This window comes from Castor canadensis, chromosome 10, assembly GCF_047511655.1.
Source record: "Castor canadensis chromosome 10, mCasCan1.hap1v2, whole genome shotgun sequence".
NCBI lineage: Eukaryota > Metazoa > Chordata > Mammalia > Rodentia > Castoridae > Castor > Castor canadensis.
The window spans coordinates 58,606,809-58,623,378 of NC_133395.1; the positions used below are offsets into that span (position 1 = coordinate 58,606,809).

General features: G+C 39.2%; 1 protein-coding gene across 1 annotated transcript in view; it reads left to right on the top strand.

Annotated features, from left to right (window-relative positions):
* The first annotated feature begins 294 nt into the window (after positions 1-294).
* Positions 295-16,570, top strand: part of Gtf2f2 (general transcription factor IIF subunit 2) — a 124,415-nt gene continuing 108,139 nt past the window's right edge. Inside the window, exons 1-2 of the mRNA XM_074043357.1 lie at positions 295-547; positions 10,594-10,667. Of these exons, the coding sequence (XP_073899458.1) occupies positions 482-547; positions 10,594-10,667 (140 nt within the window). The 5' untranslated portion in view covers positions 295-481. The remainder of the gene's footprint in view (positions 548-10,593; positions 10,668-16,570) is intronic.

Consider the following 16,570-nt stretch of genomic DNA (forward strand, 5'->3'; position numbering starts at 1 on the left):
GGCTAGAGTTAGGCATGTACTGACAGCTTTTTGTCCCTTTGAAGCCCATTTTTCCGTTTTGAGACTTTTTCTTCATTTATGCAGACATTGTCTTTAAATGCATGTCCGCGAAGGAGAAAGAAAAATATAAAAATAAATAAATAGATAAATAAATAAATGCACGTCCGCTATTTGACTTATCCCACCCTTCATTTCAATCACTTAACCATCCACCACTAATAGCCACACCCACCCAAGAATTTGCAAACGCAGGAAGTTTGTCCGCCACAGCGCGCCGTATGACGTCACGGCGCGCAGGCGCAGTTCCCGGCTCCCAGCGGCGTGTTCCTCTTTGCCCGGGTTCCTGGTGTCCTGCTAGGTGAGCGACGCCGGCTCCTCACAGTCCGCTGCGGCGCGCGCTTTGCTCCGGCCGCTCGCTCCTCAGCCCTTCAGCTCCCGGGGCCACTGTTCCGACCCGCACGCCCCCACCGGCGATAGACCGATGGCCGAGCGCGGGGAACTCGATCTGACCGGCGCCAAGCAGAACACTGGAGTGTGGCTGGTCAAGGTAACACGTTCGCGAGCCTCCCTCGGCGCTCCCTCCAAGAAGCCCTTGAAGTAACTTGACAGTACGCCCCGTGGGTCTTGAAAGTTCTGCACGACCATTGCCTTAGAGCTTCCCACGCCTTAAGAGACGGGAGGCAGCGCTTTGACAGCTTAGAGATAAGAAAGTTAGTTTAGGGATGAAATGTGCCTTCCAGCCATTTGCTTTTCTGAATCCGTCTGGCCTAGAGGTCTCCTTTCCTTCCTGGGGCCCAGTTCTGCTGTCCCCGTCTTCAGCAGTACATTTTACCCCAGACCTAGATATTCCTTGGGTTTTTTTCTTGGCGAAACGAATTTTAGTCAAGAAATTATAGAAGGGACGGGCGCTGGTGACTTATGTCTGTAATCTTAGCTACTTGAGAGGCTGAGATTGGGAGGACCACTGTTAGAGGCCAGCCGGGGCAAATAATTCTAGAGACCCCCCCCATCTCCAAAATAACCAGAGCAGAATGGACTGGAGGAGTGGCTCAAGTGGTAGAGCACTTGCTTTGCAAGAGTGAAGCCCTGCGTTCAAACCCCAGTCCCACCAAAAAGAATCTGTAGAAGTTAGTTGACTATCTGGTTTCCATACACATTTCTCTTCCAGAAAGTGGAACTGGTCCCCGAGTACTGTTGAAGTGTTCTCTAGGTTGATGGTCCTTCATGGAGCGCCCAGAATAACAGAGCTCTGAATTCACTGGAGGAGAGAGCATTGAGCTGGAGAGTTCTGTTAGAGCACAACTGGGTCTCGTGAAACTATCAGAAATATGTCAAGACGGCAATCTTGGTTATCCCTTTGTAGGCGCTTTTTCTTTTTTTTTTGGTACTGGTGTTTGATCTCAGGACCTATACCTTGAGTCACTCCACCAGCCCTTTTTTGTGATGGTTTTTTCCAAATAGGGTCTCTCTGCACTATTTACCCGGGCTGTCTTCGAATCTTGATCCTCCTCATCTATGCCTCCTGAGTAGCTAGGTTCACAGACGTGAGCCACTGGCTCTGGCAGAAGGCACTATTTGTGCTTTGCTTTTTCGTATTAGGGATTGTTATTTCTTAAAGGAGTTTCATAAAACTTAGGCATATTTAAATGTGATCGTGAAAGTTGTTGAACCTTAAATAAAATATAAGAATGCTTTATTTTTTATTAATAATAATTGTTATTATTTTTGGTGGCACTGGAGCTTGAAACTGAGGGCCTTCCACTTGCTAGGCAGGCCCTCTACCACTTGAGCCACACCCCCAGCCAGGAACCCTTGGTTATTCATGTTTTATCAACATGTTTGGTTTCCATCAACCAAATCTAAGAAGTCCTTTCTGTCCACTTCTCTAAAACAACTCTCTTAGATCAAACCTGTGGTATATCTTTCAAAGCACTGGCCACAGTGTGAGGTGTGTCTGTGTTCACAAGTTCAGTGTTGGTTCCCTTCTTCCCAGCAATAAATACACCCACACCCTCACAAAAAATCACATTCTGTGAGAACAGGACCATTGTTTATCATACTCAAAATAGTGTTTGGTACATGGTAATTATCCAACCAATATGTGATCAATAGATCTCTCTCTTCATGTGTGTGGCATTTGTTTGCCTTATTTCACAGCTATGACTTAAAAAGATGGAGTGAATGGGCATTTCTGTCTCTAACTGCTTGTTCAATGGAAGAGAGTCATTAGGAGAGCTCCACTAAACACCAAAGAAAAGACTTGAAAAAATGGTGGGTCTTGATGATGCATTTTGGTTTGGAGCACAGTAAATGCTCAATAAATGTTTGGCAAAACAGGATTCGGATGAGTGGACAGTAACATACCATGGGGAGTGGAACAGAAATGTTAGGCTGAAAATGCATGTTAATATTGTGTGTCCTGAAAAGCAAAAGGAGATCCTAGAGCAGAGGGTTGTATAAATAAAGGTGAGGGAGGACTACACACTCAGATTGTCATATGGTAAAATGGAAAGGCCCTAAAATTGTAGTCTGTAGGAAGGTTTTGAGTAGGGCAATGATGCAAAAGATTGTTTTAGAAAAAAAAAGTTTGACATTGTGCAATACAATTTAGAGAGAAGGGTAAGCAGAATCAGAATTTAAAAATTTTCACAGAATCATAGGTATGTGCTAATGAAGCCTGAAGAATTAGCGAAACTTTTTCAGTAAAAGTTGTTAGAATTTGGTGACAGCTCAACTCCTAGAAAGACTTGAGCTCAAGACAATGATTTGTTCGTGACTTCAAAAGGTAGCTGTGGGCTCGGACTGTGGCTCAAGTGGTAGAGCACCTGCCTGGCAAGGGCAAGGTCCTGAGTTACAACTACAAAAGGTAGTTGTAATGTTTTGTTTTTAGTTTTATTGTATCAACATCAATTTGGCATGTTGTGTTTCTTATTTTATGTATCAAAGAAATGAACAGACTTGTAAATATATCTTTCTAGAATGGAAAGAGAATGGAGAGGTGAGGGTATTGGCAAGAGCTATTCCAGGTCTAACTAAAAAGCTCTCTAGCCTATAGTGTTTCTATTCTAATCAGCCTTCCTCAAGTAAGCATTTTGACTAGTGTTTGTTGGAGGAGATGAACATTATCCCTTGTGAATGAGGTGTTTTTCAACAGCTCATATGCCACCAACTTCAGTTTTTACTTCACAGATGAGCAAGCACGTGGACATAGGTAGCCAAAGAGAAAGCTATATGTCAGGGAGAGATGATACTGGAATGGGTGATGTGATGGTTATCTTAATTGTTACCTTGACTGGATTGAGAAACATCACCTCTGGGTCTGTCTGTGATGGCCTTTCAGATCTAATTATATCAAGAGGGCACACAGACCTAATGAATGGATTAATTTCTTGATGGATTTGTAATATAATGACATTTTTGGGAGGTGGTAAAAGGTGGGAGGTAGAATCTGGTTAGGGGAAGTAGGAGGTCCCTGGGGTATATAGGTACTCATCTATATTTCTCAGATGATAATAAATTAAGGATTATGGGATTAGATATCTTGCAGAACATGGAACAGTGGTTTAAATTTAGTTCTGCTTGGCTACAAAGCTTGTACCAGCACTAGAGGATGTCTTTTGTATCCACTTGGGTATCTTTACTGGGTTCCGTCTCTGGAGATTCATATGTGGGGTGGGGACACATCTTGGTCTTGTCAGTTCTGTATATTGAACTGAAAGAAAACATGAGAGTAAATAATTCCTGTTCTAGAGTAGGTTCCTGGACAGAGGATTCTGAGATAGAGATTTATAAGCAGGATTTTTAGGGAGTGCTCTTGGGATTCACACTCATGAAAGGAAAATTGTAAGTAGCAGAGGATGTGATGCAGTTCCAGTGAAAGCCAAGGATGATTCCACAGGTAGCCCTCTAGAGTTGTCCTGAGTTGCTGTGAACTATGCCCTATTTCTACCAATTATTTGATGTGGATTGCCCCAGGAAGAGGGCATGTCTGTGATCAAGGGGTTCTATCTTTAGTGGGCAATTTTAAAGAGGACTAATAGCTAAAGATTGTCTGTTGTCCACACTCCCAACAGTAGAGGAACTAAGGCCTTCAGTCCCAAAGGTAGTGTATGATTGTTATATCAAAATGTCCACTGCAGTGCCCTTAAATTGTTTGTACTCTGGGAGAAACAGGGCTTTGGCGACTAGTAGTTATGGAACTAGCTATTCAGTGGTACAGAGTTGCCAGAGAAGCTTAGGGAAGTAAGTTTTGCACAAACCACTTTAGCATTTTGGCTTCAAAAGCAGGGTTGCCCTTAGTACTCTGCCTAACTGAGTGAGTGGATAGAGAGATTGAGTCATCCAACAAACTTTCAGTGATTGCTGATCACTGTGCTATTTTCTAAGTATATAGTAATGAGCAAGAAGGTGCTCATTATAGAGTCCTTGCTCTATAAACTAAGACTTATAGCCCAGTGCAGGAGACAGACATCAATCAAATGTTAATCGTTAGGAAAATAATTACAATCAGAGAAGGATACTGAAGCAAGAAATACTGTTCTGTGAGTGAGAATAGTGAAGAAACTTGACCTGGTCTATTGGGTGAAGATAGGTATCCCTGAACAAATAACACTTAAGTGAATAATTTTTTGTCACTTTCTCTGATTTGGGGAAATTTGAGAAAACATCTGTTATAGCTATTACCTCGTCTCCATCTGATTTTCAGTAATGAGTGTGGCGACAGTCAAGCAACACAGATACCTTATAAGTGATATGTTGACAAGAGTGTTTTGTAGCTTTTGAACCATATATACCATTGCTTCTTCTTTTTCCGCCCTACTCTTTTCACACTTAATTGGCTGGGATTTCTGGGAATTTCATTTCCAAGGAAGTAAGAAAATCAGTTAGGATTTCTCAGTATTGTTGATAGGTGTGTGGGATGAGGACTAAATATTGGCTGTGTACTGTTTTTTTAACAGTATGCAGACCTTTGGTAATCCTGTGATCAGGCTCAGTGGTGCGGTAGGGAGGAAAGCCTATCTAGAACTGATGTAGACAGCTTTCTCAAGAAGTTTTGCTATAATGATAGGTAGAGAGATGGGACATTGGGTGGAAAGGCTATGGAATCTGCCCTTAGTAGGTATATGATCTTGAGCAAGATAGTTGGGGAGAGTGTCAAGAATATTTTTATTATTAACAGTATTAATTTTATAAAACAGTGGATTTATTATAGCATTTTCATACTTTGATCATATTTGTCTTCCATAATTCTCTCTTATGCCCCCTCCGTGATCCCTTTCCTCTTCTCTAATAGTCCCCATTTAGCAGGTGTTCCCCTTGAACAAGCTAGTTAACTGCTCTGTGCCTCGCTTTCCTCACTTGTAAATGGGAGAAAAAATAGAATTGTATGAGGATTAAATGATTAGTATATTTTAAACACTTAGAAGAGTGCTTCTTGGTTAATGTATTAGTTATTACTGCTATATAACCTATTACCATAAACTTCATAGCTCTAAGCAACATGCATTAATTGTACAGTTTCTGTGGCTTAGGAGTACTTGTACAGCTTAGTTTGGTCTTCTTCAGATTCTTTCACAGCTGCAATCAAGGTGTCAATCAGGGTTATATTCTCACTTTTAACCTTGAGTGGGGAAGGATTGCTTCTGAATGCATGTCATTTTGTCAGATTTCATTTCCTATGGAGTTGTTGGAGTGAGTTTAAGGTGGCTCTTAGAATCTGCTCTTAGTTTTTTGTCAGATGGGCTACTCCAACATGGCAGCTCTATCATCAAAGTTATACAAATTGAGAAAGCAATGAGAAAGGAGGCAGTACAGAAGACACAATCTTATGTAATCAGAGAAGCAACTTCCCACCCTTTGCCAAGACTCTCAGATTCTGCCCACACTTAAGGAAAGGGGATAAAACACAAGGGTGTGTTATCAGCAGGTGCAGATCATTTGGGACCATGTTAGAATATCCTGCCACATTAGTATGTACACTATGAGTGTTGGCCGCTATTATCATTCTGATGGGATGTAGAGAAAGAGATAGAGAAGAGAAAATAGAATTAAAGGAAAGATGTCTTTGATTAGACAACAGGGAAAGAAATTGAGTGTGTACAAGTGGAGGGATTGGCCTCAGTTCATCCATTGCTTCAAAAGGGGGAAAGCAGAGTAAAAAGATCCAACTTGGTTAAGTGGCAGATTTAGAAGTTCTCTTTTGTCTTTCCTCATTGGAAGAGTAAGTTCAGTCATCAGCACTGAGGGAGGAGAAAGTAAGGTAGGTCCGAGAAGTGACTAGAATGCTAGAGTCATCTGAAGAGTAGGGGATTGAATTGACCAGGGAGCCATGGTTAACTTGCCAGGCATCTCTAAGGGCTTACTTACTTGATGTGCATAACCATGGGTTTAAAGGAGACCAGTTAGCAGGATTTTGAGTGTTCCTTCAGCTGCCCAGGTGCGGATGTGGAGGGAGATGACATTTTAATCAAGATTGAGGTTCTGCTGGGCTGGTATGGTGGAGGGGTAAGGGAATGATTACAGTGATGGACTGGGAATTCTAGCTTTATTAAAGAGAGAAGTAACGACAGATTTTAATTAGTCAGAGAATTGAAAAGGTGGAAGAATTACTGGAATTCAAATACTGAGGAGAGAGCTGGGAAGTCAGGAGATAGAATGGTTGCTTGAAATACAGGTTATGGAAGGAATACTGTTAATAATGAGAAAGTCTTAGGGTATCAAGAAATAGGGTATTGAGCCATTAACTAGGAATGTTACGAAGATAATATACCATCTTTTTCCTAAAGACTCTTTTAGGAATATAGCTTGTGATGGATTGATGGAGTGGACTGATATCTAAAGAGGAATTTTTCCTTGCTTTAGAGTAATTAACTTGTATATTCCCTGGAGTTAAAAAATCAAAGACAAAGCAAGAAGCAAGGGCTACCTTGCTAGGCAGTATTTCAAGACTGAGGCCATAAGGTAATAATTTATACAGCCTAAGGATTCACAGATTTTATTTGATGTAACAGAATTTGTAGAGATCTTGGATTTAGTTGTAAACATTTGCTGCTGCTTTTGTTGTTCTCACGTAGGTGCTGTTTTAATTTTATATATTTTATCAAAAATTTCAACTTACATATAAAAACACAAAATTCATACATATGATTGTTTTTTCACCTGAACTCTGGGCTGAGCACTTGCTAGGCAGGCACTCTATCACTTGAGCCACACTTCCAGCCCTTTTTGGTCTGGTTATTTTGCAGCTAGGGTCTCACTATTTTCCTAGGTTGGCCTGGACTAAGAACCTCCTATTTTATGCTTCTTGCTATAGCTGGGATGCCAGGCACATGCCACCACACCCAGCTTTTTTTCTATTGAGATGGAGTCTTGAGACTATTTGCTCAGCCTGGTCTTCCTAATTTCAGCCTCCTAAGTAGCTAAGATTATTGGTCTGAGCCACTGCCTCTCAGCTCCATATGATGTTACATAAATACATCATATAACCAGGTTAATAATAATCATTCTTCTCGAACATCATTTTTTTTATAGCAAAAACATTCAAGATAATTTCTTCTAGTTTTGGAGATATACATTCCATCCTGTCTATAGTCACCATACTGTTCAATAGCACACCAAAGACGTCTTACTCCTAACTGCAATTTAGTAACTATTGATCAGCCTTTCTCATTCTTTTCTCCTCCCTGTCCTCCCCAGCCTCTGGTAACCACTATTCTACACTCAGTTTCTTTCTTTTTTTTCTTTTTCTTTTTGGTGGTACTGGAGTTTGAACTCAGGGCTTTGTGCTTGCAAAGAAGGCACTCTACTGCTTGAGCCATGCTTCCAGTCCCTTTTTTTTTTTTGCTCTGGTTATTTTGGAGATGGGGTCTCATGAGCTATTTGTATGCACTGGCCTTGAATGTCTATCCTCCTGATCCCATCCTCCCAAATAGCTAGTATTATAGGCATGAACCACTGGCATCTGGCTCAGGTTCAACTTACTTATTTTTTTTAATAATTCACATATAAGTGAGATCATGCACCATTTGTTTTTCTGTGCCTGATTTACTTCTTTTAGTCTAGTGATCTGCAGTTCCATTCATGTTGTCACAAATGACAGGATTTCATTCTTTTTTATGGCTGAATAGTATTTCCATTATATGTTTAAATGGATAATGAAAATATTTTATATATACGTACACATAATATGCACATACACATCTGTCCATCAGTTTAATGAACTTTTAGGTTATTTCTGTTTTTTGGCTATTGTGAATAGTGCTACAGTAAACATGAGTGTGCAGATGTCTGTTCATCATACTGATTTCATTTCATTTGGATATATACCCAGGAATAGGATTGCTGGATTGTATGGTACTTTTCTTAATTTTTTGAGAAGCCTCCATACTGTTTTCCATAATAGTTGTACTAATTTTCATTCCTACCAACAAAGTACAAGGATTCCCTTTTCTCCACATCCTCTAGCACTTGTTATTTTTTGTTTTTTTTTTTGATTAATAGTCATTCTTTTGGAAGCAAAGTTATATCTCACTGTGGTTTCAGTTTGCATTTGTCTGATAATTAGTGATATTGGGTTTTTCCATATACTTGTTGGCCGTTTGTATGTCTTCTTTTGAGAAATAGCCACTTAGTGCATTATTATTTTAAAAATCAAGTTATTATTATTACTATTTTTGCTATAGAGGTTTTTTTGTTACTTATATATTCTGGATACTAACTCCTTGTTAGATGTATAATTTGTATTTTTTTTTCTCCCATACTGTAAGTTGTCTCTTTGTTGATTATTTCCTTTGTTGTACAAAGGCTTTTAGTTTGGTATAATCTCATTTACCAGTGCTTGCTGTGTCTTGTTCAAAAAAGTCTTCAATAATTGCATTGTCCTGTAGCGTTTTCCCTGTGTTTTCTTCCCAGAGTTTCATTGTTTTGTGATTTACATGTAAATCTTTAATATATTTTGAGTTGATTTTTGTAACTGATGAGAGATATAGGGGTCTAGTTTCATTCTTCTGGAATGACATAGGGATACCCAGTTTTCCCAGCACCATTTATTGCTTTTAGCTAATCAGTATCCATTTACTCTAACATTGTAAGAGCACCTTGGTTTTACTTATGGTAATTACCACTGGGTTTTCAGTCTGTGTGTTTCTAATGGTACTGAGTACCCCTCCCCAAAGATGTCATTAACTCTGGCAGGCCAGTGAAAGTATCTCATCTCCGAGTATAGTGATAGGCCCAGGGATGGGCATGTGACCCAGTTAGTGCCACGAGAAACAGATTTTGGCTATGGACTTTAGGAATGAGACTCCTCTTTAGGAGCTGCTTCAGCCATGATGTTACACAAAAGTAGAGTCAGAATGGGGGAGAGAAGAGAGAAGAAATGGTGACAGTCCTCATAGCATCATTGAGCCCTTACTCAAGCCACCTTAAAGCCACCTCTGGAACTCTTAGTTACTTGAGTAAATAAATCTTTATGTTTAAGTGAATTTTCTCCATAATCAAAGGAGACTTAATGGGTAGGTGCTTACAGTAATAAGTAGTTTGCCAAATCCTCTTATCTTGTTTGAATGAGTGGAATGCCGTATAGCTGAAATTTTGTTAATATGTGTAATCTTCAAAACTCCCTTCCCCTTAGATCTCTATGCATAGTCTATGGCATGAATACCCTCATGAAAAGCAGTGTGGGTTCGTAAAGGGAACATCAGACCAAACTCAAGTCAAGCCTTGTGTCTGATACTAGCTAACTGTTGTTTCACCCCTTCACACTCCATTCACTTTATTTGTAGAGTGAGGAGAATGATGGTGGATTTTCAGGGTGACTGGAATTATTAAGTGGGACAATTGATGTAGAATGTCCAGCATGGTATATGACATTATTTGCTTCCTTTCTCTTTCTCTTCCCAACCTCTAGCATATTGTCTGACACATGGTAGTAGTTCAGTAAGTTAGTGTGAAGAATGCATATATAGTTGAAAAATACCACCAGGCTCTTCTTTTTACCCTTGTATTTTTGAATTTTTTATGTATTCAGGGTACTGCAACTTATTTGACTATTAATAGTCAAGCTTTTTTAAAAATTGTTTTTCAAATGAAATCTTGCTAGGTATGCCTTTTCCTTCCCAGCTTTAACAGTTATCTCTGATTCAGTTATACATTTGTGTTTGTGTTGTTATTCCAAGATTATTGTGAGAAATAGTAATGACACCCAACACCTAGTGAGTACTTACTCTGTGTAAGGCATCATGCCTCATTCTTCATATAAAGTTCTCATTTACTTCTCATAATCGGATAACCTTAAAGGTATGTACTGATTCCAGAGTCCAAACTTCTTAGAAGATACAGGTTAAGGTACATAGTAGAGATTCAATATGTATTATTCCACTTTCCTTTTTTAGAATTAAAACCCTTCTGATTACATGTGTCCAGTTTATTATTTAGGCACAATATAATGTTCTGGTTAAGAATGCAGGTCTTAGAACATAGAGCCTGGAGACTGCCTGGGTTTAATTTACTGATTATATGTATAACCTTGGGTAAATCGTATAATCCCTGGGTACCCTATATTCATCATTTGTGAAATGTTTTGCTTCATTTCAGGTTCCTAAATATTTATCACAACAGTGGGCTAAAGCCCCTGGAAGAGGTGAAGTTGGGAAACTGCGAATTGCCAAGTAAGTTATTTACATATCATTGACATTTTAAAAAGTCATTTTTGAAATTTTTATAAGTAATTTTGAATGTGATTACTGTCCTTGGATAGATAGAGCATTTACATAGAAGGTGAAAAGTACTGAGCATGGCAAGGCTCGCCAGGAGATGGTTAGATACCCTATAAAGAGATGTGTTTATGCACATGCAGACACACACTCATCCCCACACACATTCCCACACTCACGTTTATTGGTAAAACTTATTAGCAGTGAAGGAGCAGAGTATGTAGTTCCCAGATCCCTCCATCACCTGCAAATCGTGTGAGGGGTTGTACATGAGTCAGGCATAACTGGATGCCCCAAGGAAAGTGCTTCAGTAGGACTTTGCCACTGTGTAAAAGGTAGGGAGCATCTAGTAAACTAGAGATGCTTCAGAAGCTCAGTTGGTGTCAGCCTACACTTGTGCTCCATTCTTTGCAGCCATTTACTTTTTAATCCAGCTCCAGTTGGATTCTTATATGTACTGCTCCATTGAAACAGCTCTTATGTGTTACCAATATTCTCCTCTTTATCAATTAGTTTTTGGCTCATAATAACCCATTCCCAAACTTAGTGACTTAGAACAAAAACCATCTTATTGTTCATAATTCTATGGATTGGTTTTCGTTGGGGCTGACCTGGCTGGTCTTCTGCCTAGAATGACATCATTAGATGTCTGGTGGCTTGATATCAGCTGGGGCAAAGGCCATGTTCATTTATATGGTAGTGAAAGAGATTCTAGTAGCAAAAGAGAGGTGCAGCCTCAGTCCAGTGTACAAGCATTTTGTAAGCTTTTGCTTGTGTCTCTTTGCCAAAGTCCTCTTGGCCAAAACAACTCACACAGCCAAGCCCAAATTCAAGAGTGGGCCCTAGATTCTCATGCCAAAGAATTTGTCGTTGCAAAGAATTCCAACTATGGCATGGCTCAGATGTAGAGTGTGTGCCTAGTAAGCACAAAGCCCTGAGTTCAATCTCTGGTACTGCAAAAAAAAAAAAAGGGAAGAGGGAGGGAGGGAGGACATTTTTATAGTCTGGCATATCCACATTCGTAACTCAAATAGCGCCCTGTTACTTGACCTTCAACAAAAGTTGATTACTTCTTTCCTGAAAACTTTTTTTTTCACTTCATGCCTGGGGCAGCACTCTTTTACTTGTCCATCATTGGCTGTTCTTTCTTAGTTTCTCTTCCTACCCTTGCTCTTCTCAGTCTCTCTGTATGACTCCAGGGATCTGTCTTTAGTTCTATTCTTCTCTCTCTTCTTACTTTCTAGGTGATCTCTGGTATTTATAGCTCAAGTCTGGTCCTCCCCCTGAACTCCAGACTCAATTCTGACCACCTTGTTGATGTTTCCTCTTGGAAATCTCGCATGCATTGTGAACTTAATAATTGTTGCTTTTCTATTCCTTTTGTTTAGAACATTCTTCCTCTAGGTATCTCCATGGTTTGTTCCGACACTGTTTTTTTTTAGAACTCAAATAACTAGTTCATGAAGAACTTTTCTGACCACCCTATATAAAACAGTACTTTGCATACTCTACCTCCCTCACCCTCTTTTATCAGCATTCTTTCTGTTAGTGGATTTATTTCTTCACCTACTATGCCCATCTGACGTCACTGTATTTGTCCATCTCTCCTACTGCAGTATCAGCACCACATTGTCAGGATTTTTTTGTTTTGATGATTGCAATAGCTCCAGTTTTAGAATAGTATTTAACAAAGTACACACTCAGTAAATTTTTATTGAATCAGTAAATGAAAACTGTTATGACACGTGTTGTTAATTACCCCATTTTATTTATTTTCTTAGTGGTACTGGAGTGTGAACTCAGGGACTTGTGCTTGCTAGGCAGGTGCTCTACCACTTGAGCCACTAGCCCAGCAAATTTAGTTTTTCCTTCCTTCCTTCCTCTTTCCCTCCCTCCCTCCCTCCGTCTCTCCCTCCCTCACTCACTCCTTCCCTCCCTCCCTCAGTTCCTCCTCCTTTTTTTTGAGACAGAGTCTCATTATGTATCCCAGAATGTCCTCAGAACTTGTAGTCCTTCTGCCTCAGCCTCCCCCAAGTGCTGGGATTACAGATGCTCTATTATTTTTATTTTATACACCCAGCTGCTCTATTCTTTTTATTTTCTTAGCCTGTAGTTCCAAAAGTGAGGCCATTAGTAAATGAGAGTGAACTTATAAAAAACATTTTTATTAGTATATGACAATTATACAGGGGGTTTCATTGTGACATATTTCCCTATATACCTGTATTATTCCCCAGTTTGGTTAAACCCCTCTATTAATCTCCATGAGTGAATATTTCTAAGGCTTAAATTTTTTCTGCTTGCTCTCTCAAAGTACAGAGCTTACGCTTCTTTGTTCCTAAAATACCCAGTCTTTCTCTGTGAATCATACTTTTCAGAGGATCATTTTAGTATCCTTATTAAAGCCAAACGGTTCTGGAGTTTAGATTTGTTGGGTAACTTCTGGGTTTTATTGCTTGGAAAAACAGTGCTGTATTCTTCAGTGATGACATGTCTTAACTTTGGTAACTTCATGTGTTTTTGCCCTAAGTATTTAGTTCTTTGTATTACTTGCCTTTGTATTAGACTTGTCTTAGTTTCTCATTTTAAAAAATAATATGTTGATTGGGAGCAGACATGCTTTTGTATTCAGAGTTCTAAAGTTAGGTAGGAACTAATTTTCTTATCCCTCTTTTCCTCAAGGGATGACCACATTCATTTATTTTTGATTTTGTGGTGCTGGGCATTGAGCTCAGGGCCTGTGCATGCTAAGCACATGTTCTCCTCCTGAGTTGCACTCCAGCCGCTGAACACACACATTTTACAGATGAACTAGGCTTGAATTCTGACCTTTTAGTACTAAGAAACCTTCAGCTAGTCCCAGTTCCAGCTTGATCATTTACTATCAATGAGACTTTGCATAGGTTACTGACTCTTTATGAGTTCAGATTTCTTATCTTTAAAGTTGCCTGTTTTGCAGGGTTTTTATATGAATCCAGTGAGATAATATGAAAGTACTTATTTATTTGCATAAATAACTACTTATTTTATTTATAAAATAAATATTCTCCTAGAAAGTTGTAGATAAATCACATTTTCCTGAGTTTTCATACTGTATTTTTTTTTCAGGGCTGGGGATGGAACCCAGTGCCTCACACATGCTAGGCAAATGCTCTACCACGGAGCCACACTGCTCTCCCACCCGCCCTACCCTCAGTCATACTTTTCTTGAGTTGATGTCTGTCACAATTTTTTCTCCCTCTTGAGGTGGAATTCTTTGTAATGCAGATAATTATCTACTTTTTGTTAAGGATTTTAGAATTTTTTTATATTAGGGTTACTAGAATGGGATACCACCACGAAGATAAAACCTCAGCAATGTATGTCACTGAAGAAAGGCAGGCAAAGGAGAAAGGCTTTAGATGCTGAACCCCATGATATTGGGGCATGACTTCATTAGAGCCCACGACTTGGCTTCTCGTCTTAAATAGCTGTGAATAATTGTTTGACTTTGGGCATTGAGCCTTTGTGCCTTAGCTTTCTTGTTTACAAAATGTAGATAATAATGTTTTCCCTCCCTCAGGACATTGTTAAGACAAATGAAATAGCTTAGGATTTGTGGAAATACTTGTGTAAACCCCCACTGTGCATATTACATTCCTGGAAACATTGTATAAAGGAAATACCTGGTTGAGGAATGTAAGATCTTTCTTTCATTGTGAGGGAGGCAAAGACTTAGGGGAAATAGAATAAAAGAAATCAAGATTCAGGGGAAGCCATTTAAACCCCAAGTATTAAGTAAAATATTAAAGATGATATGCTAAGTAAGCAATAATGACTGTGCTGCAATTTTATTGCTTGTAGAAAATTTTAAACTCTTTTCTTCCCTTAGTTTAAAACAAACAGTCTGTATAGATGTATCTAATACTTGTAGGGCAGTTAGACCTCTGGGTTTGCCCTAAACAGTCCCAGTTTATGTGTTTCCTTGTGAAATTATTAAGTGTTCCCTGTTTCATTCTCCAGAGTGTCCTGGTTTTGACAGTAAACTATATGGTTACCCTAAGTATTAGTAGGGGTGTGTGTTTGTGTGTGTGTGTGTGTGTGTGTGTGTGTGTGTTCTTCTATGCATTACCAGGCTGATTTTATAAGCTGGCATTGTTGAGTCTTGTAAGGGTTCACCCAGAGTCCCATAGAAATATTGTGTGTATTGTTGTGAAGCAATACATTCTTGTTTTTATTTTCTTTTTTCCTTTTTTAGTGGTACTATGGTTTAAACTCAGGGCTTCATACTTGGTAGGCAGGTGCTCTACCTGGAGCCACACCTCCAGCCCCCTTTTTAGAATTATCTTTATACAAAATAAAAAGAAAATGTCGTCTGTTTTCCCCACTCACATTCCTTAGATTGTTTGGATGCTTAACATATGGGCAAAGATTTAAAACGTCTTTACTCTGCTGATCATAGTTAAGTACTTCTCAAACCCCTTTAGGCTGAGTTTTTCTAATTTTAGAACATAGTACAGAACTCTGATTTGTTCCCTTTGTCATTTGCTGGCATAGTTAATTCTAAGGCTTTGGTTTATTTTTCTCCATTTCCCTTCTTCTCCTGAGAGTGCATGGCCAATATCTCTATTCCTTATTTTTTCCATTCTACTCTGAATTATTTTAAAAAGAAAATTCTCAGATGAAGCAACTCAGAATTCCTGTATTCAAATCACTTTAATTAATGACAGTTGAAAAAAAGTAAATATACCAGAATTTCTTAAAAGGCAGTCTTGTTAAAGATTCTTTTCTATACCTGTATAGGGCTTAGATAAGGAACAGGTTTTGTGTGTGTGTGGTTGGGGGGTGGGTCATAGGTGTACATTTTATATGTAGACAGAACATATACCTACCTAACATGACACATAATCAGTCTTGTCTTGTAGAAGGTCTACTACACCCTGTTAATGATGAAAACACATTTATGGTAAACATTACTTTGTGATTGCTATGGAAATGCTTGAAAACAGCTTGCTCCCTAGTAGGTGTCCTGGCTGTATTCTCCAGGCTGTCTTGTTTACATTCCTGGTTGACTTAGTTGTTGTTGCTGAATTACTAAGTTCACTATAAAATAAGTGTAGGATGGGTGAGGAATGGCTTAGCAGTACATGTGACTTACCAGGATTTGAATTGATTTGGAGCATAATATGAGTCATCACATTTATATGGCTACAAACAGAAGGCTCCATTAATAGATGCTTGTTGTTTAGAATGAAGTGGGATGATGCTCCCACTCTCTTCTTTGCCAGTTAGCTCACAGTGCAAACATTGTGTTCAGTTCTTATTGTTGCTCTTGAAGACAGATGTGGACAAATACGTCCATTCAGTGGACTGGGCCTAGGGATGATGAGAAAACTGTTTTAGTCCTATGAGGAGCATGGAACATTTGAAGGTATTAGGGCTGTTAAGAGAAGATTTAGAGCAGACCAGGTAAACTGTGTTCAATTTTTTTCTCTTGGCAGTACTGGGGTTTGAATTCAGGGCTTCATGCTTGCTAAGCAGGTGCTCTACCACTTGAACCACTCTGCCAGCCCTTTTTTGTGTTGGGTATTTTCAAGATAGGGTCTCATGAATTGTTTGCCTGGACTGACTTTCATCCACAATCCTCCTGATATCTGCCGTCCAAGTAGCTATGATTACAGGTGTGAGCCACAGGGCTCCTGGCTTCAAATATTTTTAAGACTAGAAGATGTGTAATAAACTATTGATTCTTGAGAAGAATATTAAACCAGTTATAGGTTACCTATAGGTAAAAAAAAAAAGTATTTTGAAGTAAAGAAAATGAAAACAAGTACAGTTTTTAGAAAGGTTATGTGGCATACTAGTTAAGAGTCAAGCCT